Source organism: Oreochromis aureus, linkage group 7 (assembly GCF_013358895.1).
Source record: "Oreochromis aureus strain Israel breed Guangdong linkage group 7, ZZ_aureus, whole genome shotgun sequence".
Taxonomy (NCBI): Eukaryota; Metazoa; Chordata; class Actinopteri; order Cichliformes; family Cichlidae; genus Oreochromis; species Oreochromis aureus.
The window spans coordinates 17,262,103-17,288,490 of NC_052948.1; the positions used below are offsets into that span (position 1 = coordinate 17,262,103).

At 42.5% G+C, this 26,388-nt stretch overlaps 1 protein-coding gene across 1 annotated transcript in view; it reads right to left on the reverse strand.

Annotated features, from left to right (window-relative positions):
• The window catches only part of camk1db (calcium/calmodulin-dependent protein kinase 1Db), a 28,405-nt gene extending 2,735 nt beyond the window's left edge, over positions 1–25,670 (reverse strand). Inside the window, exons 1-10 of the mRNA XM_031755735.2 lie at positions 24,934–25,670; positions 12,362–12,493; positions 10,111–10,185; positions 6,906–7,044; positions 6,197–6,323; positions 5,865–5,940; positions 4,339–4,451; positions 1,911–1,989; positions 1,082–1,169; positions 752–914 (exon numbers count right to left, since the gene is read on the reverse strand). Coding sequence (XP_031611595.1) covers positions 752–914; positions 1,082–1,169; positions 1,911–1,989; positions 4,339–4,451; positions 5,865–5,940; positions 6,197–6,323; positions 6,906–7,044; positions 10,111–10,185; positions 12,362–12,493; positions 24,934–25,028 — 1,087 coding nt within the window. The 5' untranslated portion in view covers positions 25,029–25,670. The remainder of the gene's footprint in view (positions 1–751; positions 915–1,081; positions 1,170–1,910; positions 1,990–4,338; positions 4,452–5,864; positions 5,941–6,196; positions 6,324–6,905; positions 7,045–10,110; positions 10,186–12,361; positions 12,494–24,933) is intronic.
• Between the last annotated feature and the right edge of the window lie 718 nt (positions 25,671–26,388).

Consider the following 26,388-nt stretch of genomic DNA (forward strand, 5'->3'; position numbering starts at 1 on the left):
TCCTTTTAAGATTATTCCACAAATTTTCAACACAATTGAGGTCGAGGATTCAGGAAAGCCAAGTTTAACGTTAGCTGTCTGTTTGCATTACAAAACCAGCTTTGATGCGTGTTTAGGCTCATTGTCCTGTTGGAACACCCATTTGTGTCTAAGTTTCAAATAACTAGCTGGTGATCTGAGGGGAAGTTGAAGAATTTGGAGGACTGGATTAATCTGACCTGCTGCCACTGATATGGCAGTCCAGTAGTTGTGTAATGTGGAATACCTCAGCCTTTTCTGTCTGTTTCCCTTCCTTAGATATGGTTCTTAACCGTCACTCTTCTACTGAGGCCATTTCTGACATTTCAGCGAGCACTTGGACGATCAACCGAAACTCCTGTGTCCGGTGGATTTTTTTTTCCAGTTTCTTAAGAACGTGCCTTTCAGACTGAGTAAAGAGCAGCCAATGTCCAAATAAAAACTCTGAAAGGCTTTCAGAAAGCCTGGAGAGCTAATGCTCAAGACCACTTTCAAAATCACTCTGACTCCTTGATAGGAAAATAGAAAGAACTAAATTCAACAAATAAAATTAAATTAGGACCACATTTCACATGTTAAACTCCATTTAGACTGTTTAATTTGAAAAAATTCACAGCTCGAGAGCTTGTTAAACAGTTGTCATTTAGCTTAATGAAGCGGGCAGGAGAGTGAAAAAGCTGCGCTGAGCGTGGCGCTAAAACTGAGACGTGGTCGTGTGCGAAATGTCACTCACAGTCCTTCAGGGAGAGCGGGGCGCAGTCCACAGACTGGCTCTTGGCTGGACCTCGGCTCTGAGAGCTGGACACGGAGCTGGAGCTGGAGATGCTGCTGCCAAAGCTGGTGCCCAGCTGCAGGCGTCTCATGTGGCGGATCACAGCGGTGGCGTTAAAGGCTTGCTGTGGAGAGATGTCGTAATCAGACAAGAGTAACCAAGACAGATTTCTGGAGAAAGACAAACGACTCCATGACTTTTTTTCCCCCCTAAAAAGAGAAAATAGTAGAATATCGTGTTTTTTTCTTTTGTGATATTGAACAACTGAGAAAAACGAAGTCTCACGCTCACCCTCCATTTGCTTTTGGCAAAGTTTTTCCTCATTTGTCGACTCACTGACTCGTGTATGTTCTTACACAGAGCAGTGTCTCCAGCAATCCTGAAAACACAACAAAAACAAAAAAACAGATCAAATATAAAAGACAATACACACAAACCAAAACAGCATTACCCAGAGGACTTATATTTGTATGTGTAAAATCCTGGAGAATCATCCTCATGCTGTTTTCCAATTTGCTGCCGTGATTTTTTTCCATTCAGCGAAAACGTCTTTGATTGATGGGGCGATGTTTCAGCAGGTGCTCGCACACCGTATCACCTTCTGCTTCATTCATCACAATATCTCAGCACGAAACATCGTCAATGAAAGTCATTTCTCTCCGTTACGACACCTGTTACCAGTGTCACAAACCACATATTTATATCAGAGGGACCACCTGCCTGAAACCCCGAAAATATGCATCGCTGGCTAAAGGACTTATTGGCCACCTCAGCTGGAGACAGCAGCCCACGCCATTTTGCTCGTTAAGCTCTGATGCGGGCCTGGGAAGACATCCCAATTGTTCATTAGAGTCCACATTCTTCGAGGATCCTTCACAACACCAGCCACTAATTGGCAGCCATTTATTCAGCAGATTTCTCTCCGAGGGCCGGCGATGCCGAGCAGAGGTGGACTCGCGGCTCGAAGCCATGGTGACAGATGACAGTGGGAGGACGAGCACTCCGTGATAAATGCGTAAGCCCGGCAATCTGCGTAACACTGCTGTGTAATCGCACCGAGATGTGTGGTTCCCTGTGATTGTCTGGATGGGACGCAGTGTGGCGACGGTCAGTTTCTCACCAGGGGTGCTGAAGGGCCTGATCGCAAGTAAATCTCTTCTCTGGATCCTTCTCCATTAGGCAGCTGATGAAGTCTTTGGCTGAGGAGGGAATTAAAAAACAAAAAGTCAAAAGTTCATCCAGCTGAGAAAACAAACAAACTATATCATTTAGTAACAGGCTCCAACTCCCCCTGCGACCCTGAACTGGATAAACGAATTTATATGATATTAATACAATTCTAGACAAAACACATGTAATTAAATAGATAAGGAGAAACCAAAACTACACAATAAATTCACAGTTGACGTCTCCAATTAAGTATTATTATTAGTCGACAACCATTAGAGTATTAATAGCGAATGGGTCCCAAGCATGTAATCTTTCTAATGACCAGCAGGTGGCAGTGAAAAGAAGTCTAAATCTGTGGAGGTCAATAAGAAAAGTGAACTTCTGTCTCACTTGGTTTAATACCTCAGTAAACACTACCCTCATCAGTCTATGGTCTCATTCACTAGTTTCAAGTCTTACTGAACTCAACGTGATGTTCATTTAGTAAATAATGACCAACATTAGAGTCAAAAGAGATGATGAGGCAAAGTATGCTTTAAGCCGGCCGGCATGAACATGCAGTGTCTTTAGGTTTCTTCGTGATTTCTGCCCTTTGCTCAGCAGCCTCCTTGTTTTCCTCATGATTTAAGCCCTCAATAAACGCTTTCCTAATGAGTCTCTTGTCTCAATCCCTACTTTCATGCCGTCCATAGAAACTGATCATTTATGTCCCATTTAGAGTAAAATAAAATAAAGAATAACAAGCAGGATATTCTTTATTATCTGGCTACCCAGATGGCTACCCTGTGGCTAACATGCTGCTCCATACAAGTGTGCAGTAATGTGGGTTTCTCTGTCAGATCCACATATTGCTTATTCAGAGATAAGATGCACCAAGGCAGCGGTCCCCAACCTTTTTTGCGCCACGGACCGGTTTGTGCCCGACAATATTTTCACGGACCGGCCTTTAAGGTGTCGCGGATAAATACAACAAAATAAAACTAGTACCGGTACCGAAAAAAGGAAGATTTATTCATAACACACGTGAAAAGACCCAGGAAAACTGAGTTAACGAAAAAAACCGATAACAAAATAACGCTAAAAACTGATAAAAACCCTGAAAACCATAGATTTCACACTCGGGTCTCAACTCTCGTGGCCCGGTACCAAATGACCCGGGGGTTGGGGACCGCTGGACTAAGGCATGCGAAGGAAGCATTTCCAAAATTATGTGCTGTGGCCCCCTGGAGGGCTGTGAAGTTACTGCAAGGTGGCTGCAAGAAGTCACTTAATGACAAAAAGCTTTTAATTTGTTTTATACGTCTTCTCTATAGAGGAAGTAAAGCTTCTATAAATTTACAATGTACATGTACAAAGCAAAGTGTCTGTAGATTAAAGTGAATCAATGAAAACACAAAGATGGAAATCCTTCATAGTCTCACATGATGAGACTATGAAGAGCTGTAATTATACAGAGCTGTAATTATAGGTTTGGACAGATGGCAGAAGATTTTGAGAGATTTAAGTTTGGGAATGGCCCCATGAAAGTACAGTTCTTAGAGTAGATTCCTTTTTGTTCTAAGGCTGTTGCTAGCATCACAGCTGATTTCACAAATACACCTTGGCAAGGAAACTAGCCAGCTTGTGCTAACATTAGCTAACAAGCTCAACACGCCTTTCAAATTATCATTACACACAGTTTCAACAGACAGAAATATCCAAACTGAAAAGTCTGGACTTCAAAACACGCACAGAACCTAAAGGTGGCCAATTTTGATATATACACTTAGTGACCACTTTCTTAGGTATCTGGTTGGACGCCCTTTTGCCTTCAGAATTGCTTTAAGTCTTTGCAGCACAGATTCATCAAGGTGCTGGAGACATCTCTCAGAGATTTTGATTCATATTGACATGATAGCATCACACAGCTGCTTCAGATTGGTCAGCCATACATCTATGATGTGAATCTATTCCACTGCACCCCAAACGTCCTCTGCTGGAGTGAGATACAGTGACTGTGAAGAACGTTTGAGTACAGTGAACTCACTGCAGGAGTAGAACAGCCCGAGTGCTTTGAGGGAAGGAAACAGCAACTGAAATAACCCGTTGTTACAACCAAGGTGCGCACAAGAGCATCTCTGAACACTCATCATGCCAAGTCTTGTAGCAGATGAGCTACAGCAGGAGAAGACTAGAGCAGTCAGCTAAGAACAGGAAACTGAGGCCACTGTGTGATGCTATCATTTCTTCTGTTTAGTGACACATTTTATATTTTTGGATTTGGCTAATCATGGTCTAGTTAGTTCTTCTACATAAATTTCTGAGTGAAGTACAGGATTCATGAAATAGAAATGCCACCATATTTCCCCCCAACACAAAGACTCACAGTTATAACTCACCAGAGTCAGATATGTCGTCCCAATACGGCGCATCAAACTCATAGTCTGCCTTAAGGATCTGCTCAAACAGCTTTGAATCGTTCTCATCGTAGAAAGGAGGATAACCACAAAGCCTGAAAAGATGAAGAGGGTGTGATTACACAACGACGGCCAGTGTGAAAGCCATCATCAAACTTTAACCCAAATCTAAAAGGATTTGCTGTGGTCCAATCTCATTTACAAGCAGTTTGATTTTTCGCATAGCACGCAACAAGAGGCGCCTCAGAGGGATTATGGCGAGCACACGAATACAGAGAGAGAACAGTCAGACACAGACGGTGCGGGCATTCAAATTACACATGTGCAACATGATTGGGAATTTTTGCATTATTATTATTATTGCTAAAAATTTTTCTACAGCAAACATCAGACAGAAGCATCTTTTGTTAACATCAGAAACACTTAATGACCTTAAAATTCGCTGCACTTAAGAAAAAGATCATTACACCAGGGATCGACGCCACTTTGCATAATTAGGTTGGCGGCTTTGTGTAACACTTTCTACTGAAAGCCTTCCAGGCTCTGAATTACAGGAAGAGCAGTTGTTTAGACTGCTTTTATGTACTGCACTTTATTACTTTTCTTAAGATATGAAATCCTAATTGTCCCCAATTGCACTCGTTTTATTATTTTACATACACAAGGTCAAGAAATGGCACCAATAGTCAGCCTGCAACCACTTCAGAGATCCGGGCAGTACAGAGGTGATTCCTAATAACTTAGCTGAACTGCTTAACTGCTTTTCATCTTTGTCCAATTTTTGATCTGCTTAAAAATACCGGCTTCCTAGCATTTAGCTCGTAGCATTACTGCGCACAGTACATCCTAATAGATCAGCTGACTGCATGACTAGAGAGACCGCCGTTTATCTTTAATTTTTAATCTTATTATCTATTTCATTGTGTTTGCTCACTAACATATCTCCCTTTCTTAATCAGGACACTTTGAGCAAAGAGGTTTTTAATCTCACTGAGGTTTTCCGCTCGGTTTCTGATCTGAATAAAGAGTTTCTGTTTAAATGGGGGCCTATTATGCTTATTTACAGCTCAAAGCTTCTTCTTTTTTTAAATTCAGGGACTTCAGAGTGGCTTTGTTTGCAAAAATCTCTACAGATTTTATGCTGGCAGTAAACAATCATTTTTAGCCATTTAGTTCCAATTACTCCTATTTGTCAAGGAATCTCTCATGAGCACACTTTAGGGGGGATGCAGCTGGTTTTAATATAATATGAGGAGGAAAAGTGCTCCATAATTAGGCTCTGTCAACTTGCTGGGTTTCCCCTTGGCTGTTGCAGATTTCCTTACATAGAAATGATAAATAAAAAAGCAGGAAGTAGAAAAACAACAAAGCTGTGAATCACAAGCTGATTCACTTTCTCATACTTTTACCTCTTTATTTGGAAGTTTCGAGAATAATAGGACAGAAACAAAGGAAAAGCATGCTGCTCTGTAAGTGAACTAAGGCAGAATTTTAAAATGAATACTCACAGAATATAAGCAATGACCCCAATAGACCAGCAGTCCACAGCTTTGCTGTAAGGCTTCTGTGCTAAAACTTCAGGAGCTGCAACGATAAAATGTTCTTTTTTTAAAACATCACATATATTTATGCAGTAAAGCAATGCTAGCAGTTTTCTGCATGCACTACGCCACAGAGGCTGGAGGACAATGTGAATATTTGGTGGACTGCCTGAAGCAGATGGCTAAGGTTAACCTGCGGCTACTGGCAGATTAAATTAGGTCACGTTGAGCCAGCGAGAGCATCTAATTATCTCTGAGTAAGTTTTCAGCAAAGCCAGAGCGTCAGAGGGCATCCTCACCGACGTATCCTGGCGTCCCACAGGCGGTGGCCATCACGCCACCTGTTCCCTCCATCTTTGACAGGCCAAAGTCACTGATCATGATCTTTGAATCGTCATGAGGACTGAAATACAGCAAGTTCTCAGGCTGAAAACAGAAAAGAACAGAAAAGCTAAAACGTATGCATTTGTATGCCTGTCTGCGTTTAGTTAGAAGTCATGTCATGTGCGCGCTGGCAGCAGCTGTTGCAGTTCTCTGTCTACATTTTGCTACGAAAGACATTACTTAAGCTAATTTTAACAACTTTACACAGTGTCTAATAGGATTAAATCATAAACCCTCAACATTTTACATCTAAAAGGTCAAGTCTGGACACAAATGGATGTAAACTTTAACTTGAGCGGTTGGTGGAAGGCAGCCACGAGTTGATAATCATATTCTTCTGATTAGACTGATGTTAGTCACCAAGACATTAAGATGTCAGGCAAAATGTGACATCCAGGAAGCTCTGACGGTTTTTCAGAAAAGGAAAATCCCTGACATTTAACCTTTGCGGGTCATGAGTGCTGAATATAATAGCACTCACACAGGTTGAACAGCGGGGATTTCCCCCTTACAGGGTGACTGAAGAGGTTTCCTGGTAAAGCACTAAAAGTGCAGCCAGCTCATCAGCGACAACAACAACAACAAAAAAAGAAGTTTGACTATGAATATCAAATACCGCAGTACCTTTAGATCTCTGTGTACTATGCCCATGGAGTGCAAATAGTTGACTGCGTCCAAAACTTGCCGAATGAGCCGACTGGCATCCATCTCTGTGTAGAAGCCCTTTTCTACAATGCGGTCAAACAGCTCGCCTCCAGACACCCTGTCAGTCCACGCACACAACAGCAGAGGGAAAGGTTACATAAAACTGTATTTGCAGTGCTTTACAAAAAGCAGGCGTAGGGCAAAGAAAGATTAAACGCGTTACTGTTTTTCATTTTATGTATCACCCGTTTGCTCTTTCTAATTTGATCGATTTCATTTTAACACCACAAATTCTTGCCTGCTTGCATTTTCCCCTTGAAGCTGCTGCACGCCTTACATGCAGCAGTGAATGAAAGGGCCCTTGCACAGGAAAAGTGTGAGCTTCTCTACTTATTTGTACCTGCACTCAGCCTGCAAGAAAATCTCCAAACCAACACTCCGGATCGCTCAAACAGCCTTCCTGTTGAAGTTCACCTCAGGGATTTCCTCTAAATCTCTACTGAAGCTCATTGCATGCATTGCTATAGTTTAGTCACTTCTTGTATAATCCAATTTATGCCTGCAGTTTAAATTCGTTTAGCTTTTATTCACTTCTCAGTGTACTAGTTTTTTTATTTGATTAAAATAAACATCTTATAAAAACACAACAACCTGTAAGAAGGAAGGAAAGGAAGCTAAAATTAGGTGTCTTCTTGTTTGCTTCATCTGTATGAAATGATCTAATTTGAGGCTATGAAATATTGCTAAAGCTTTAAAATACCTTCTTTTTTATTTGCATCTATGATGACTCATTATCCAGCAGTCTTTTAGTATTGTTTGAAACTGATGAACCAGCTATTCTCAATGACTTCAAACTGCAGCTACAAAAGGCAAAACCCCCACCAAAAAAACTGACTCATATTAAGTTAAGAATATGTGCTTTCATAAACTGCTACCAATAAGATTTACGTAAGTGAGACTTTGGAAACACTAAGCACCTTCGAGAGATACAAAGAGGCCGGGTAATGGATGGCTAAATTGCTGGTGCATCACTCACAAATGCTGTGAAATTATCCGGGGAGGGGAAAAGGTGTCAGAAATCATGAAGACATATGCAGTTTGGAGGAAAACGGCATAATGGCAAAGAAGAATTTCTGGAGAGTGCCGCCCGTCACAAACACCAAGTGAAAAATATTTGAAAGATATTTGCTTTAAAAAAAACCAAAAAAAAAACCCAGCAGGCTTCTCACCCCTATCTAGCTTATCTTATCTAACACACAGTCCCATTTTATGATATATGTATGATAATATAACATGTATATTTTATAATATGTCAATATAATCAATTTCGATTATAGCACAACCATATTAATATTTAACACCCTGCCTCTCCCTTTAAAAAATGATATAAAAACCACCATAAAGTCATTTATATCTGTGCATTTTTTCAAATCCTCCTTCATTTTATTCCACAATTTCACCCCACAGCTATGCACGTGCTCCTCATTGTTGCTATAAGGATATATTGATCATCTTTCGTGTAGACAATTGGATAAGAAGATTGATAGCATCCTCTCGTCTGTCCCCCGAACGTGATTCTTAGCTGCACAGTGAGCTTAAACAGCTGTGGAAACAGCCGTACTCGACAATAAACACGATAAATCTTATTAAGTAATTCATTCATGATAACAACGTGGTTGCCTGATAAAAAAGTGCAGCTTAAAGGTCTGAGAAGTGACGCTAATGGCAGAAGTGTCTTAAACCTGCATTTTTTTGAGGAGGCTAGCAGTTTACGACTTCTCTGGTTGGAAAGAGAAGTCTATGAGAAAATAAGCCTACTGTTCATTTGATCTACGGCCCCAATAAACCTTTTCCTGGTGAGTCTGGTGTCTCGGTAGCTAGTTTCACTTGTTCATTTTGAAAATTACTGTCCCTGTTAGAGACAAAGAGGACAATATAGCAGGCTGTGCTACAATGTAAGCATGAGCTATCCCTTGTTTGTTATAGAAGCTACAGCAAAAATGCCCAAAACTTCACTTGAGGCTGGATCCAAAAGTCAAGTCAGTGGGCCCAGTTTTGGTGAATAAAACGGTAATAACTTATCGGTCCACTACTTAGCATTCGTTAGCAAGTATCTCCTGCTGTGAGATGCACCCACCAAACTTGCTTCCCTTACATCAGGGGTGTCCAACTCCAGGCCTCAAGGGCCGGTGGTGTCCTGCAGGTTTTAGAGGTGTCCTTGATCCAACACGGCTGATTTAAATGGCTAAATGACCTCCTCAACATGTCCTGAAGTTCTCCAGAGGCCTGTTAATGCAATAATCATTTGATTCCGGTGTGTTGACCCAGGTTGATATCTAAAACCTGCAGGACACCGGCCAATGAGGCCTGGAGTTGGAGACCCCTGCCTTACATGATAACTCTGCCCTCTCATTCAAATATCGTATCTTTTAGCTCCAAAATAAATAAATCAATAGCACGCAAGTATCCCATATGGCAATGCTGATGTTACAAAACAGTGACTATTTCCATCTTTTATATACAGTCTATAGCCACCATCCAATTTCAAAAACACTAATATGGCAACAAGGTCAATCCTCAGCACAAGGTCTGAAAAAGGCACTTCACTAACCAGCAGATCAGCTGTCACTGTGGTTACGTCCATCTTTAATATACAGCTTCTGGATCTATGCACATCTATCATATTATCTGTGATATTTGTTTCTTTCTTAAAAATGAAATTCAGTAGTGTCCATTATAAGCATGTAGCTCCTTATCTTTGTAAAAGCTCGTGCTTTTTTTTTTTTTTTTTACCTCTAAAGCTAAGCCAAGCTAGCTGTTCCCAAGTGTTTCCAGTCTTTATGCCAAGCCAAGATAACTCGTGGGCTCAGCTTCATGTTTACTGAACACACAAGGGAATGTCAACAATATACTGATTATTATCTCAGCAAGAAACACAAATGTGACCTAAAGCACTGCATAGAAACATACTTGTTAGATTTTTTTTAATTGCACTACTCTTAAAAAATGGACTCCTGTCTCTTTAAAGCATTGCTGCATTTACTTCAGCATAGATGTCTCAAGGATATTAAAGACACTTACTCAAGCAAAAAAACAAAGCAACAAAAAACCACATTATCAAAATGACAAGCCAAATGGGAAGCAAAGAGCTGACCTAAACAAAGTGGTGGCTTGATGTACTTACAGCTGCATTATGAGGTACAGGTGGTTTGAGCTCTCGTAGATGTCCTCCAGAGCCACTATATTCTCATGCTTTATCCTGCAGAGGGAGAGAAGAAAATTCACTTTGCTTGCTGTCAGCTTCTGTTCATTTCAGCACAGGCTACGAATGAGGTCTAATTAGACTTCTCTTTGGTTAAAATGATGCCCTGTCGACTGAAAGCCCATTTTGCTTTCCATTATAGAATGTGTGCACGTCCACTGTTACAAAAAAAATGAACCTAGTGTAATGTATTGTTCATACAGGGTGGGGGAAATAAAAAACCTTTTTGTAAATGGCAGAGAGTGGGGGGATTCTTAGATGACACGGAGCGATGACTCATGAACGGCAACCCCTGTTAGCGGGAGCACCTGAAGAAAATAACACAGACGCTGGGAGAGCCTGTGTCCAGGTAACCAAGATAGAAAAAAAAGTGTGCAAAGGCAAGGTGATACACAGATGACAGAGCATCTTCAGAAGGGCCAGTGTGGGGGTGGAAAAAGAGGAGGCGGGGAGAGTCTCAAAGGACCAAACAATCTTCACAACTTCTCTCCTTTTCAAAGTCCAGAATGAAAATGAGGTTTCGGTTTGAGGCCTGTTAGACTAACACAGACGAGTAAAAGGGTAAGAGGACGGGGAGGAAAATGGATGCGTTACCATGACAGGGAGGAGGGAAAAAAAGAGAGGAAGTCAAAGGATAGCAACTGTAACCAGGCACTCACTTCAAGAGTGAGTGATAACTGAGCTTCTTGCTGCAATTACCCATCAGGCCCTGGAGGAGGATGGAGTGTCACCTGGTGTCAGAGCAATCCTATCATACCCTGTAGGTGTGTTAGTGTGTGTGCGTGTGAGTCTATGTGTGTACACGCAAAATAAATCGATAGATGGGATTAGGTGAGGAAGTCACTTAAGCCTGACAATGACTGTTAAATAAACTGAGACTAAATAAACCAGCTCAGGGTTACAGAGAGAGAGAAACAAGTTTCCCCAGAGGATGACACAAACCTAGCTAAACAACCCTGCAGCTGGGTCAACAAAGTTCCTCGAAAGGCCACTTGAGGTTCGCTTCATCATTCAGTGAAGTTAAAAAGCCAAACTTTAAATCAGAGATAAACATGGCACAATAAAAACAGTTTAACAGAGATTCTGCCAGGCTTCACTGACTTGGAGTTCAGCAATGTTAGCTTGAGATAAAAGCTAACATTGAGATAAAAGTTTTTTTGTTTTTTTTAAGGGCACCATCTGTCAAATATTTTTGTGTGTGTGAATTGTAAGCATAGACTGTATATAAAAGATGGCCAAAGTCATGATGAAATTACCCACTGGTGACTGCTTAGCATTTTATGAACACCATCTTTTTTTTTAAACTTGATGGCATTAGCGTGAGGTGGCTCTAGCTGAGATTTTTATGGGGACAGAGCAAGATCGTTACTACTACCCCTACTGTTCATTCAGCTGAATTCTATTAGTATGCTTACACTAATCAATACAGTTTGGTAATAATGAAAAACTTAAACACCCATCTCCTGATAAGTTACTGCAGTGCAAGTTTAATTTAATTATTTGGTTAGTAGTAGCAATCTGCAGCAATCATGGTAACAAGCATGACTGAGCCGATGGGCCTGTGCAGCTCCAGCTTCTGCAGCTACTTTTAAACCACTGAAAATTGCAAAACAAATGAAATGTGTCGAGGATGTCCTGCACTCACAGTCAGCTGTTCTAGTGTGGTGAGCTCATTAAGTCACTTCTGCACCTCTCCTGTTCGCCCCCTGCTTTGTCTCTGCAATCTAGAAGATATTTTTGCACTTTTATAATTGTGGCTACATTTCTTTGTGAGTGTACTGAGCGTGTATGGTTGTAATTATGTTTAGCATGTCTGAATGGAAGTGTATTTTTCAGCTTTGAGGAATAGAAAAGTGTCTTGAGTCGAATGTCCCCCCTGTCATAGCTAGCTGTTCGTCATCTGTATACGCTCTGCTCCCAACCCTGAACCCAAGTCTCCTGTGTTTTTTATACAGTCTCAGTGATTGCACTGTCCTGAGGTCTGTGCTCCAGTTCTGGTGCATGAAATTCTAGTTTATGAGTCAGGTTCTTAGCCAGATTTGCAGGTCTCTGTATCTGTGCGATGTGCAGTCTTCTCACGAGCTTGGAAGCATTAGCTGATAACTAGGGCAGCCCATCATCCAAATACGGCCACTTCTGGCACTTTTACATGCAGCCTATGTGTGGTACCTACTTCCTTAGGACGGCAATTTCATTTTCAATGCTCGTCTCCTTCCCCTTGAGCGCTTTTTTCGGGATACACTTGATTGCAACCATCTTCCCCGTGGCCTTCTCCCGAGCCATCACCACTTCAGAAAACGCACCGCTGGAAGAAAGCAAGACAGAAAAAGAGAAAGAGTCCTGCTTTATATGCGCTCAGACAATATTGACACATCATCAGTGAGTAGATAGGGGGCACTCAGAGGCACACAGGCCAGAGTACACAAACAGCATATTGGGAATATTTACTGAGAACTGGCCAAGTCCCCGACTATGGCCAGCAGCCTTCTGTGCTGGCGTACGCTTGACGCTTGCGCGCAGCCAAAAGCACAGCAAACACTTTTAAAACCTCTAAAAAACACCCATTTAGGATGGCAGATAGCGTGTCTTCCTCTGCCATCTGCTTCCATACGTGAGCGCCTTTAAAAACAAATACCAAATTAGGGGAATATTTGCTCAAGCAATCTGTATCTGTTGCCATGATACCACATAGATAATAAAGCTTGCTGAGCAGGAAGCGTGGTGACTTTTTTCCTTGTTTTCATTGCACACCTTCAGGATGGCTCGATGTCAAGCTCTTAAAGATTTACTGGGTCACGTGAGCTGGGCTTCTTATGATCTAAAAGGCAGATTATTGATTAGCACACAGTCTTACAACTCTGATGTCTTTCATTAGGATTAAAAGATAACACAGAGGAATTATTATTCAAAACGGTGGTGCTATAATATATCATGTAATTATTATAAGAAGACTCCTTATGACAAAATTACTGAGTTCTTTTACTCAAGTTGCAAAACCAACCATCACATTTAAGCCCAAAATAGTTTGAAATATTTATGTTACTTTCTGTGTCTTCCTTTTACATCTGAAGCAGCAGACATTAGGGCTTCCTCTTGCAAGTATATCTATATTATCCACTTTTCCGGTTTCTACATGCTTTTACATGTTGTTCTTATTGTAATGTTAGAGTATTGGTCGGTTTATCTGTTGGTGAGAACGGGTCTTCACCAGCAGCAGCTTCTGGCAGCAGATCCAGAGCACAGTAAAGATTACAGACACCAGCTGCAATTCAAGATAAAGGAACTGGAGTCTGTGCGACAAGCAGGACGAGCTCCTTTCTGGAGAGGCATCTGAATGATAGATGACTGCTACAAAAGTACCATGGCCTGTATGGGCTGTGCCACATCATGTTGTCTGCAACAATACCAAGTTTTTTTACATGATATAAAAATGTCATTTTCTGATATCACTGCCATAGCAACAAAATCCATCTACGATCCCTCGTGCAGGTAATAACGAAACAAGCCCGGGCATGTCTGAGATGGAGAGTCCGTGTCCGCCTGACGATAGTTAGTTCTTAAAGTACTAAATTGTTGTCACAGCTGCTTCAGCAACCTCCAACAAATCATAGTATGTTTCAAAATATGCAAGAAAACAGTTCCAGCTAAAGATGGAAACAAAAAATCCTTCACAGAAAGAAAGGAAAGGAAATAAATGTTTCTATCGAGGATCACTGGATCACTAACGCTTAATTTAGACTTCTGCAGGAACGTATGCATGAGCTTGGAAGCCTCGTGCATAGATCATAGGGGATAGGCAGTAGGGTTAAACTCCTTTCAACCCAACACCATAACCGTCCACATAACGTGGTGTGCACCTCTCAAGAAAAGTAACTGCACATCGGGTTATGTGGACACAGCACGCTGAAGTGGTTTAGATTTCCCGCTCAAGCATAATTCAGGCATTAGAAGTTGCACTCCATGTGACGGGAAGAGAAAACGATGGATGGAAATTACTGAAGCGGGTACATTGTGGAAAACCAGGGATGTAAGTAGCTGGTTAAATACCTCAACCCAAGAAAAGATTTTTTCAGTTTTATTAGGTGACAATACTGACAAGTTAAAAAAAAGTTGGGGTGGCTGTGGCTCAGGTGGTAGAGCAGATCAGCTACTGATTGGAAGGTTGGTGGTTCGATTCCTGGCTCCTCCAGTCTGCATGCCAAATATCCTTGGGCAAGATACTAACCCCAAATTGCCTTCCAATGCGTTCATCGGAGTGTGAATGCTTATTAGTTGCACTTGAGTTTAGAAGTGCTTGTATGATTGGGTGAATGAGGCATGTTGTATAGAGCGCTTTGAGTACTCCGGGAGAGTAGAAAAGCGCTATATAAGAATCAGTCCATTTTCCATTTAAAAGGTGAAGTTACTTTAACTATTGTCAAACTATAATACGGCTTCTGGAAACTTGTTTCAATAGATTCACGCTACTAATTGGGAATTATGTGATCAATAACGGCAGCTCATTGGAAAAGAAGGAAAATGCCCTTCATTTATTTACACTTTTGTTTGGGGTTTTTTTTGGGGGGGGGGATAGTTTTTTTAAAATCAAATCTCTTTGTTGGAACAAAATTTTTCTAAAAGGGTGCACATTACTGGATCAAAGTCTATGTGTGGATATACAAAAAGTGATGATCCACAGTGTTCCTCCTAAACCCAGTGCGACTAACATCAAAGGCTCCATTATGTTTTCATAGTGTAATCACCTCCTCCCAACAGGCTGTAAACTCAGCGCCACTGGCTGCAGTAAGTCCCACCATGGCCATCAAATCCACGCTAATCCCCCACACTTCCCTCTCACAGAGGGGGGAGGGTCAGTCAGTATCGCGGCACACAAACAGAGGCCTGTGCCGGCAAACGCGCACTACTTGGTTGCAAAGCCATGCTCCAGGTGTGATGAGGTGGAGCGCACTCACCGCAAACAGAACGGTGAAGGCTGGAAGCGTGCGCCCTTCTGACTTGACCTCATTCTGACATATGATGTGGGACCATATGCAAATTCAAGGGCTTGTGCAGGTGAGTGAGTTGGTGCACTACTTGCTGGCCTGTTACAGCACTATCTTCCCACCACAGCTGCTGCTGCCATTAAGGCAACGGGCGTCATTCTTATTCAGCACACGCCACCAATTTCCACAGCTGTGCGGACATTCGAAGTGCAAAATTCCTCCGCCAACAGCACGCGCCGCCTCACAAGCAACTCTCGAGTGTGGTTTTTCAGAGCATGTGTTCTGCTTTCTGCAGCAAAGGAAACACAATGAAGAAAACCACAGGAAGCCTGTGAACTCACTGAGAGAGCATGGTTAAGGGTGTATAACACGTTTTCGGTCCCCCTTGCTCACTAGACTGACAGGCAGCAACATCACTTCCTGTGAATGACAACTTACAATGTCAATGCATGAAGCATGACAAACTGTGCTGCAAGCTCTGACTCAATTAATTCTATTAGTTCATGATTCACAGGAAATAATACGTGTGATCTCTGCTAGAAGCATGCATATGGCGATGCTGCTGCCCACACACTCCATGTGCACATGCATACACATGGATGCAGTTATGCAAGAATTAAAATGATCAGACAAAAAATAAGTTTGCTAAGTAAAAAACTATTAAAGCAAAAGTGCTGAATATTTTCATGCTCCATGTTTCAGATTTGAGAATTTACCTATTCCAATCTAGCAAGTGGAATTAGTTTAGTATTTTATACACTGCATAATTAACTGAGGAGTGACAATAATCATTAGCGAAAGTGCAACTTAACTAAACAGCCATTTGGGAGCAGCACTAAGTGATGAGAGAAAGAGCCATCAAAATTGGGCCCCTTATTGAAGCTTATCTCAATCTGTTACGCACAATGAAAATGACTGTATGCCTGCAAACTGTTCCTGACCCAGTGTCAAAGACTGCACAATCAAGTCAGCACACTGACTCACTTGGCTGAATAATGTCTGAATTTTAAGTTCCTCCCAGAGCCACAGAGCTCCCCGTTTCGCCGCTCTTGGATGACAGAACGAGCTGTGTGTGACAGTCTGCAGTCACACAACACCACCATGTGCAGATATCCAACTCAAACTGGCTGACTAATGCGAAATGTGGGCTGCTCTCTGTATGAAACCAGAGGCTGATGCTGCAGATGCAAAGCGAGCCTCCTATCTCTCATCTAGAAGAAAAAAAAACAATTCTAGGCCACGACCTCAGCTGGTTGTTCTTGGCGATTATGAAAATGCGGGGCAATTTTGACGGAGGAAGTACTTTCATGGAGGAGGTGGCGGGCTTTGACAACCGAGCCTTGCTTACTGATATTCACAGACGGTGCCTGCATTGTGTTACTGCGGGGTAATCACGCTGATTCATCTTGTGTAAGATGCATTAGAGCGGGCAGTTATGCAACATATGGGATGGAAGAGTCGGAAGTCTATAATCCAGGTAGGGTAATACCTAAAGTCACTCCTGAAAAGTGAGGCGACACCTTTAAATCAGACACAGAAGCGATGATGAAACCTGAGCCGAGTTCGAAATCAGTTCAGGGAAACCTTGTGGGCTCCCTCATTAAGGCTGGAAACTGAAATCTAAAGTCAGGCTTGTAGGATACAACATTTTCTCACAGAAGGCTAAACCGCTACGATGGTGGCTTATTTTCACATGTAATTTTACAAATTTTCAGCCACGATCCCTCAAAATCTGCTATCATCACTGTGCAGTTACACAAAAGACTATTTTTAATCAGGCTTCACACAATCATCTTTTCAGCTGGGTATTTTGCTCCTCAGTCTGAATTTTTTAAACTATAATGACTAGAAAATTGTGAAAAGAATGCAGCTTTCTACTTCCTGCTGTAGACACCATTCCTCTCATTATCAACCCCCAAAGTATGACCAAACTTTGGCCTCCGCAAGGATCGGCAGAAGAAAAAAGAAAATCTAGGTAAAAGTCAAATCACCCAGTTGTGGCTCAATGAGTACCAGAGGCTCAATTATGCAAATCATGCAAATAACTATACTTTTATTGTCTATGTGGAACACATAAAGTAGTGCCCTTCAGTCATAAATGAAACCATAGAAAGTCTGGTGATTATGCTTCTCCACAAAGATGAGTCAGGCTTTGAGCACACAAACTTTCACAGGACCTTAGAAAATGCATTATAGAGAATGAACACAGTACACAAGAATTTCTAAAGCCTAAATTGTTCATCAGTCCACAATAAGGCAAAGTGTCCACAATGGAAATTCAGGAGTGTTACTCCTCTCCCTAGGAGTGGGTGTCCTGCAAAGCTCACGCCAAGAGAACAACGTGTAATCCTGAACGAGGTGATAAAGAACCCGAAGTAACAGCTAAGCACCTGCAGAAATCTCTGCAACTTGTTAAAAATCCCATTATTAGGGGGAAAAATAAAATTCTGAATAGAAATGATGTTAATGCAAGGACATGAATGTTCCACCAAACTTCTGGGATGTTCCGCAGGCAAGGTGAGTTAGAAGCTGAATGTGGCACACTATGTTTGAAGTTTAGTTGAGGGAACAATGAAAAAGCAAGAAATTTTAGAGGAAAGTGTGATGTGAGGAGAGGTTGGCAGATGCGGATGTGACATAGTGACCTGAAGCAAACCACTGAACGGTCAAAAGAAAAAGACAAAGATTCAGCATCATTGCCCTGATGTTAACCAATATGGGATGCTGTGGCATGACCTGAAATAAGATAAATTTTGATGACATCTGACTGTTGTCCAAGTCTCGTCAGCAGCTGTAGGACTCATCTGATGGAGGTTGGTGCTGCTAATGGAGCGTAAGCTGCACCTGTGAGCTTGCAAAATATATCCAGTCCCTTTAAAACTTCAAACTTCTGGGACTGATCTGGTCAGTTAAGCAGAGGGGTTTGTTAATCAGTTTCAGCTGCTTTGGTGTTAATAGGTAGTTCAGCTCCACCAGCATGGCATATCAAATGTGCCATTGCCAGAAGGTCTGCTGTGTCTCCCAGCACAGTCTCAAGAGTATGGAGGAGAGTCCAGGAGGGGTAGTTACTCAAGGAGAGCTGAACAGGGCCGAAGGTACTTAACCCATCACCAGGAACGGTATTTGCTCCGTTATGGAAAGAGAAACTGGATCAGAACTGCCAGAGAACTACAAAATGACCTCCAGCAGGCCACTGGTGTCAGAAACAGAGTTCACGAGGGTTGTCTGAAGGCCGACGTCCACCGCTGTGGAACCCAACTAGCTTTTACCATAGATTACCACAATTGGCAGGTCGACCTGTGAATAAACTAGAAATTAACAGTTTTTCAACAAAAATGAATCTGGCTGAATCAACTGACAGAAGAGTTTGCCACTTACTGAATGAAGAGATTTAGCATTTTAGTAATAGAAAAAAAATTGCAAATATTGTCTGTAGTAGAGTAGGCTGAATATTTTAAATTTGGGTTTTGGTTTAAGAAATGCCAGTTTGCAGAAGAATAAATGAAACATTCCCTGTGGGGAGGCAGGAGGGGGATTCCTCTCCAACCTGCCAAAAATGGCTTTCTGCCTGTTAAATGAACTCGACTAATACATCCAGTGAAATCCAGCAGCTGTTAAGGTCCCTACAACTGGAGCTGGGAGCCATTATTCTAATACCCTGTGGACCTCAGGCTACTTTCCAGTAATGTGCAATTTGAGGTCACTGGACTGCTGATGAAAAAGAGAGCGATGGTCAGTTTACAGGCTGTTAAGAGCTACTGGTGCCCACAAAGAGCTGAAAAAAAAGGTTTCTGCCAAATTTTTCCCAAGAGCACAAGATAATCTTGTCTGAAACCACAGATCAGTCTGTCAGATAGCGGCTGAATTATTTTAATAAGTGCAATTACATTTCCTGTGCTCTGATACAGGGCAGCTTTGTATCCTTCCAACTCTCCGAGTACACTGGATAACACAACATGGCTGTGCAGGCATTCACTGCGGTCAGAGGTGCCACGGATGCAAATGGAAATGTCTGTGCACAGTCAGTGTAGATGGAGAACAGCAGTGATGGTGGGAAGTGGTAAACAGTCTTCTTCAGGCAGAGCAACCAAGGTCCTCTATCATCCTAGTTGCCTAGCTTCCACTTTCACGGCATTCATGCAGCTTTCAAGGACCCAACTTGTTTCAGAGAATTATCAATGCACAGAGGCAACAACAGTCACTTCAAAACCAACAAGTGGGGCTCTGTGAGAGGCCGGCTCAGTTTAATATCGGTGTTTATTCATGAATGTCAAACTTAGAGAAAAAAAAAAAGAATTTTCCTAAACTGGAAGCTAAGTGAGGACAACTTTGACACTGCGATTTCAGAATGTGGGATGTAGAACACATGAAAACACTCAAAGCAGATGTAGTTAGAAAGCATTTTGGACTGCATTTGAGCCACAAAATGTAGGGGAATAAATTATGTTTTAGAAGATTTGCTTTAGTGAAGTACAGGTGTGCAGTGCTCTATGCAGTCCTGTGAAAGTGTTAGGCACACCATTACTGCTTCCACGGGAACTGATAGGGTAAGTAGCAGCCAGGAGCTGATAATCAAATACACTTGATTAACTGATCATCAGCAAGCGGGAGAACCTCTATAAAAGGAGAAGTTCTGGCAGTTTGCTGATCTGGAGCATTAAGGTGTGCATTAACACAATACAAAGTCTTCCCTGGAGTGGACATCCCAGCAAATTCACCCAAAAATCAGACTGTGCATGCTCAGAAAACTGCAAAAAAGCCAAATATCTGCAGGTCTCAGTTAGCATGTAAAATGTTAAAGTTCATGACAATATGATTACAAAAAGACAGAACAAGTCTGGCTTGTCAGGACAAAGCTTCTTCTCTAAGAAGAACATGGTAACACAAGTTAGCTTTGCAAAGTTACATCTGAACCAATCACTTCTGCAACAACGTCCTTTGGACAGATGAGACCAAACAGGAGATCTTTGCCCATAATGAAGATCAAACCACAGCATATCAGCACAAACACCTCATATGAACTGTCAAGCACGGTGGTGGAGGGGTGATGATTTGGGTTTCTTTTACAAACACAGGACCAGAGGCCTGTACTACGAAGCAGAATTATATCTTATGCAGGTAACTTTGTAGTTACCAGGGTTTTCTGTACTTACAAAGAATGATCATTTCTTACTAGGGTGCATCCCCCCATAGTAACTTATTCTGCAAACCTAGCCTGCTCAAGGAGTGGGTTAGGTTTCAGATTAGAGCTCAAAATCACCGACTACTGACCAATCAATTCTCTGGAAATCAGCATCACTAATCAGCAGCAAGATTGATTTTTAATAGTGTCTAAAGTTTTTGTGTTTCCCAAATGAGCATCAGTAATAAATACAGATTCTTAGATGCTGTTTTATTCCATGACTTTTTCAACTTTTTTTTTTTTAACCATTAGGCTGTAAACAGTCTTGCTATTCAATATGCATTAATAGATGAATTAAGGCACCTATTTGTTCCTTTGGACTTTATATCAATTACAGATAGAATTCAAATGTGGGCTTAGTCTGTTTTTGTATTTATTCTTGACTTGCCCTCAGAAAATTAAACACCATTGGGGCTTTCAATGAAAGAATAAAAACTAATGGTCCAACGAGATTATAATCCATCAGATTCTCCCACAGTTGGCAAACAGAATAAACTTTATTAATATAAAAGCTCTTTTCCACTCTTACAGACCAAAACATTTAAACATGCGCGCACACACACACACACACACACACACACACACACACACTAGACTTTACTCTTGTTTTATAATAAAGGAGACCAATCACAAGAAATAAATGTGATTGGTCAGATGATGCCAGCACCACCCCTTTCATGTGAACTTGCTCGTACCTAGATCGGGATAACCAGGGTTAACATAGCGAGTTGATAACACTGGCTTCACACAAAGCTGGTTAAGGTAAGTGGATCCAGGTAACGGAAAAATACCCTCTGCATGTCGGGTTTTCCTTCATAGCACCTGGGCACGTTGCAGTCACCGAGTTAACCACGAACTCATCTGCATCCTAAAGTATTCTAAAGTGAAATGTGAGGCCATGTTTTCAAAGCTTGGCTGAAAAATTGCTAAAAACAAAAAGAGGTGGAAGGTGGTGCAATGGTCCAGTCAAAGCCCAGATCTCAAGCCCATTGAAATCCAGTGACAGGACTTTAAGAGAGCTGTGCATAAATGAATGCCAACAAACCTCAATGAACTGAAGCAGACAAGGGGGACAAAACTCCAAAATTCCTGCACAATGATCTGAGAAGCTGATGACGCCCCACGGAAAACAATTACTAAACATGCAAGCTCTAAGGAGCCTGAAAAGAAAGTGACTGGACTACTTTAAATTTCTTGAAGACGTTTCATCTTTTATCCAAGAGACTTTTTCCAGTTCTAAAACCAAACGCTGGAGAGTCCCAGGTATTTAAACCTTATTGGGGTTTAAGCACCTGCTCCTTAGACTACCATGACCTGGATGACTGAGAACCTACAGATTTACTAAACATGCAGTTTTTATATCCCATTGACCTCCGACAGTTATGGTTCACCCCTATTCATTTAGAAAGGGGTCCTCAAATAACTCCTAATAAGCATGAACAAAATGACTTCCTTTTAAAAGAACAGGTTTATTCTCAACTCTCTCATAAGTCGGGAGGAAGCTGCTGGTGGAGACGGAACAATTAAACTGGGGTTAATATTGAGCCTCCGTTCATCAAGTGGACACAAACACAACTCAACCTGAAGAGAAATGTGGCCGGTGTGTTAACAGTAAGTTCAAAATTTTAAGCTTTAAAGATAATAAACTATGTAACAGACATATTATGTATATCAAACTCTTCTGTGGCATTAAATACAAGCCAATTATCAGGTTACAGAAATGTCATCTTACTGGATCTTACATAAGACTCACTTATACAAGAAATCTTGCATAATGGACTTAAAATGGTGTTCTGACAGTCAGACACTAGTATGTTAGTGATATCTCAGTCAAATACTTAAAAATCTCACAACTCTTCGGCCACTGGGATGTCTGAAGCTGCACTCGGGTAACGTCAGCTTACTTAACTTGCTCCAACAGGCTATCAAGCAGCTTAGGGGCCTAAAATTAGGCCAAAGTCAAGCAGAGCTGAAGTGATGAGGACTACCTTTCAGTGGTGAAGATCTCATTAAAACAACAACAACAAAAGAGGTGGGAGAGAAGAACGGCCAAGACCATTATAGTCTCACGGCCACAAGCTTCCTGTTCTAAAAGTGCTATCAGTATCTGATCAGCTGCTCTGGCCTCCAGCTACTGTTCGGATCTCGTCCCTTTGTTCTCGTCTTGTTCGCACCGATGTGAACTTTATTTGCAAGGGTGCATCCAAGCATCTCAGAAACAATGCGAGCAGTCGTTGCAAAGAAACATTCACCTCTTTTATTCTCAGGAGGTGCGATCATTGCGGTGTGCGATTGAGAACGATAACACATTCAGAGCATTTAGAAGAATAAAGGTGACAAGGTTAAAATGTAAAGATGCACTATAAGCATGAAATGCATGATTAACCATCAGGAAAATGGACTTTAACAGGCAGGATAGCCATTAGTCCACTGTTACTATGCATCAGATTCTTAGGTTTGCCATTGTATCATAAGAAGGAAACACTTGTGAAAACCGCATCAGAACTAGGGCACAGTAATTTTTTAAATGAGCTTTCCATGTTTTCTTTGGCAGCAGGACACTTCCAGAGGGATGATCCCTCTCGGACAGCGATTTGGAAGCCCGACAACTGAACCAACAGTTGAAAGGTGGAGCAAGAGGAGGAAGAGGAAGACAATCTGTCCCCTCCTTCGACCAGCACTTCCTCTTCCATTTTAATCCCCAGCCAAAGCTGCGAGCTCGCTGGGCTTTTGTGCCCCAGGTGGCCTGTTGTGAACCCCAGAGTGCAACAACAAGCCACTCCCTGATTAAGACGCGCAGGAACAAGTAAAAATGGCCCTCACTCGAATTCAGCCAGGCAGGAGGAGTACACGCTGTACGGTGTGTACCATTACAACCGAGTGGTGACGAACCAGCCCCGCAGATGTGTGCTGGGTCGTGGGCGGAGGTTTGTGTGTTCCTCCAACCTGGCCATTGTGTGGACAGTAAGTCTCAGTGATGATGATGATGTCGATGATTCACTGGTCTTATTCAGAGGCTCTTCACACACAAACGAAAGCCTTAGGGGGGGTGAAAAAAAGAAAAATCAGAATTGCCTCTAGGTAGGAACGTCTGTTTAGTCCAGCAGCTGAAGTGTTGGGTGTGCTTTATGAATCACCAATCTCAGAGAATTTTATGATGCTGCTAGAAAAAAAACAAAACAAAAGAAAGTACAGCAGATCTGCAGTCACGCTGAGCAGCTCAAGAGTTTCCCCAAAATGAGAGGATGATGATAGGATACAGACTAATGAAAGTTTACACAAGGGGACGATGCTCCGAAGAACAAACCACATAACCATAGTGACCAGAGACCTGTCTTTTTGTTTTTTACTGTGCAGCTTGACACCAGTTTCAGCTAAATTAAAGAAAACAAACACGTTTCCTTGGGGAGACTCCATCCCTCAGCATCTCATAACAACATAAACACCACCACAATGACTACTTCTCAGGAAAGAGGAGGGGGAAACCATCTCGGGGGGTAAAGCAGAGCAGCGAGAACCGCACTCTGTTAAACGTGTGATAGCACCTAGCAGTCTATCACAAGGCTGCTTGGATCGTGTGAGCACGACCTGCTCTGGCTGTCTCCTGTCGCTCATTCACTCGGGCTCTTCTGTCTGTGCTGCATGACTTATTGAAAGAAGAAAAAGGCATGAAGTCAGGCAGCACTAACAGCAGACCAAAATAAACTGTGGAATTCGCCTGCTCTGTGGTCCAAGGGCAAGGGAGTAAGTTCAGCCAAAGATGAGGGGAGTGGGGGAGTGGAGGGTGGGGTGGGGAGGGGAGGTTTCCCTAAAAACAAGTCCACAGAAACCGGAGCACAACAGTTTACTGTACAAACAAGAATCTGCCACAGTGACACAGATCCATAAAACCCCAGACGTGATCTTTCTCAGCTCAAATCTGTCCCTCTGTTTGGAGAAGAGAGTCAAGAGGCCGACAGAACAAGGCACAACACCCACTAAAGTCCTCACAGATGGCCCCCTTAATTTAGGGGAGCTGATTTCATCATCATCATCATCATGTAATGCAAAAGAGGCCCCTGCTGTCTTTGTCACAGTTGTGCCGATAAATAAATGTCAGCCTTAACAAAGCTCTGGATACACGCGTCAGTCCTGGGAAAAAAAAACATAAAGCAGAAACATGCCGCAGTAGTTTCTGAATGAACCGTGACATAACGGAGGGGGGGGGCATCACGCGAGTCTGACTTCACACATGATTAAGATCCCCTTCTCCACACACACACACACACACACACACACACACACACACACACACACACACACACACACACACACACTGAACAATAAACTCATCAGGCTCCAGGTCTGGCTTTAAAACACCTCTTTCAGCGGGCTGCAAGTTTCTGCCTGCGCCTGTCACCGTCGACCAGTTAATTCAGCACACATTCAACAGCTGTCAGTCAGCGCTCATTTCCGCCAAAACCGCTACACTGTGGCATTGTTGTCTTGACACCAATTTGCACAAGTGGACACAAAGTTGTTGGTTTTCTGTTGTTGTTTTTATCCGTCGCCCGCAAAGCCTGCGTGTATCGCGTTACTCACGTCCCAAGGACTTCCTTGAAGTCAAAGATTTTCTTGATGTCATCGACATGCTTTTTCCAAGATCCATCGCTGGACTCGCCGTTTTCTTTCGCCATTTCGCGCAGGGGTGGGGGGAGGAGAAGAAGAGAGAGAGAGACAGAGAAAGAGAGAAAGAGGCTGCCGGAGGATCACCAGTCGTCTCACCCAACCCAGGAAAAAAAGAAAAGAAAAGAAAAGTAATGCACTTCTCTATTTCGCCAAGGGCTTCCTGGCTTTCTGTCAGCACAGTCTATCTTGCCTCCTGAGCCCTTGCATGCAGTCAGGCAAACCCAAAGGGGGTGTGGGGGGAGGTATGTCCTACTCCGAGAGGTTATTTCACTAATCTGTTTGACGTAGCGGATCCCAAGCTTGAGCTTCCACAGTGCTCAGATCACTGTGACGGGGGAAACACAGGCTCTCCCCCTCCTCCTACCCCGGGCGGGATTCAGTCAGTGTTCATGCGGCGATGCTTTGAGCAGAGGACGGGCTACTTGCAGGAGGATGACACTTGGCAGTCGCATCCGAGCTGCTGTGCCATCGAGTCACACCGACCGCCCTGTGGTTGTTATAGCAATAGGAGGAGTGGGAGGTTGCTGCTCCCGCCTATCTATCTGACAGCGCAGGCAGCGATTTAAGTGTTCGCATTGCAGCAAATCACCGGCCCGCTGGAAAGTCCTGGAGTCATCGGTGTCAGCGTCCGTCTGTGCGGCAAAAATAGATTGTCACAGTTAACACAAGTCTGTGTTTCTGCGTCTGGGTGTTGCACATGTGCGTTGGATTTAGAGGCAGGTGCGTAGCTAGGAGCAATAAGGGTTCATGAGCAGCAGGGGATCCTTGTTTCCACCCCCACCCCCCTTTCGATTTTCTGCCATTTTTTTGTCTTAACTTTAAAAAAAATCTAAACTCTTTTATAATGTCCATTGTTGGTGTCTCTACTATCAGTAATTTACAACTTTGTTTGTATTCTTAATTGTTGAGGAAAAGTTGAAATAGTCGTCTGCGAGCAGAACTGCCCCATGAAAAGATAAATATTTATGCTGTTTCAATAGTACAATAGCAGTCCAATCAGATCGTCTTTTACAAAGCAGGAAATGTCCTTTCTGTGTGGACTTTGCATGTTCTCCCTGTGTTTGTGTGGGTATTCCAGCTTCTTCCCACAGTCCAACGACATGCACTTAGTGGGTGAATGTGAGTGTGAAAGGCTGTCTGTCTCCCTGTGACAGGCTGGTGACCTGTCCAAGGTGAACCCTGCCTCTTGTCTTATGGTCACTGAGATAGGCTCCAAACGGCCACAAGACATTTTTAAACCATTTAACTTTTATCTACGTGCAAATTCTATTACAGGTGTTGCCTCTTTGACCTCGACATCAGCTTTATAACCTGCAATGCAATGAGCTCAGTGTCTAGATTAGTTGGCTCAGAAGGATAAGAATTAAA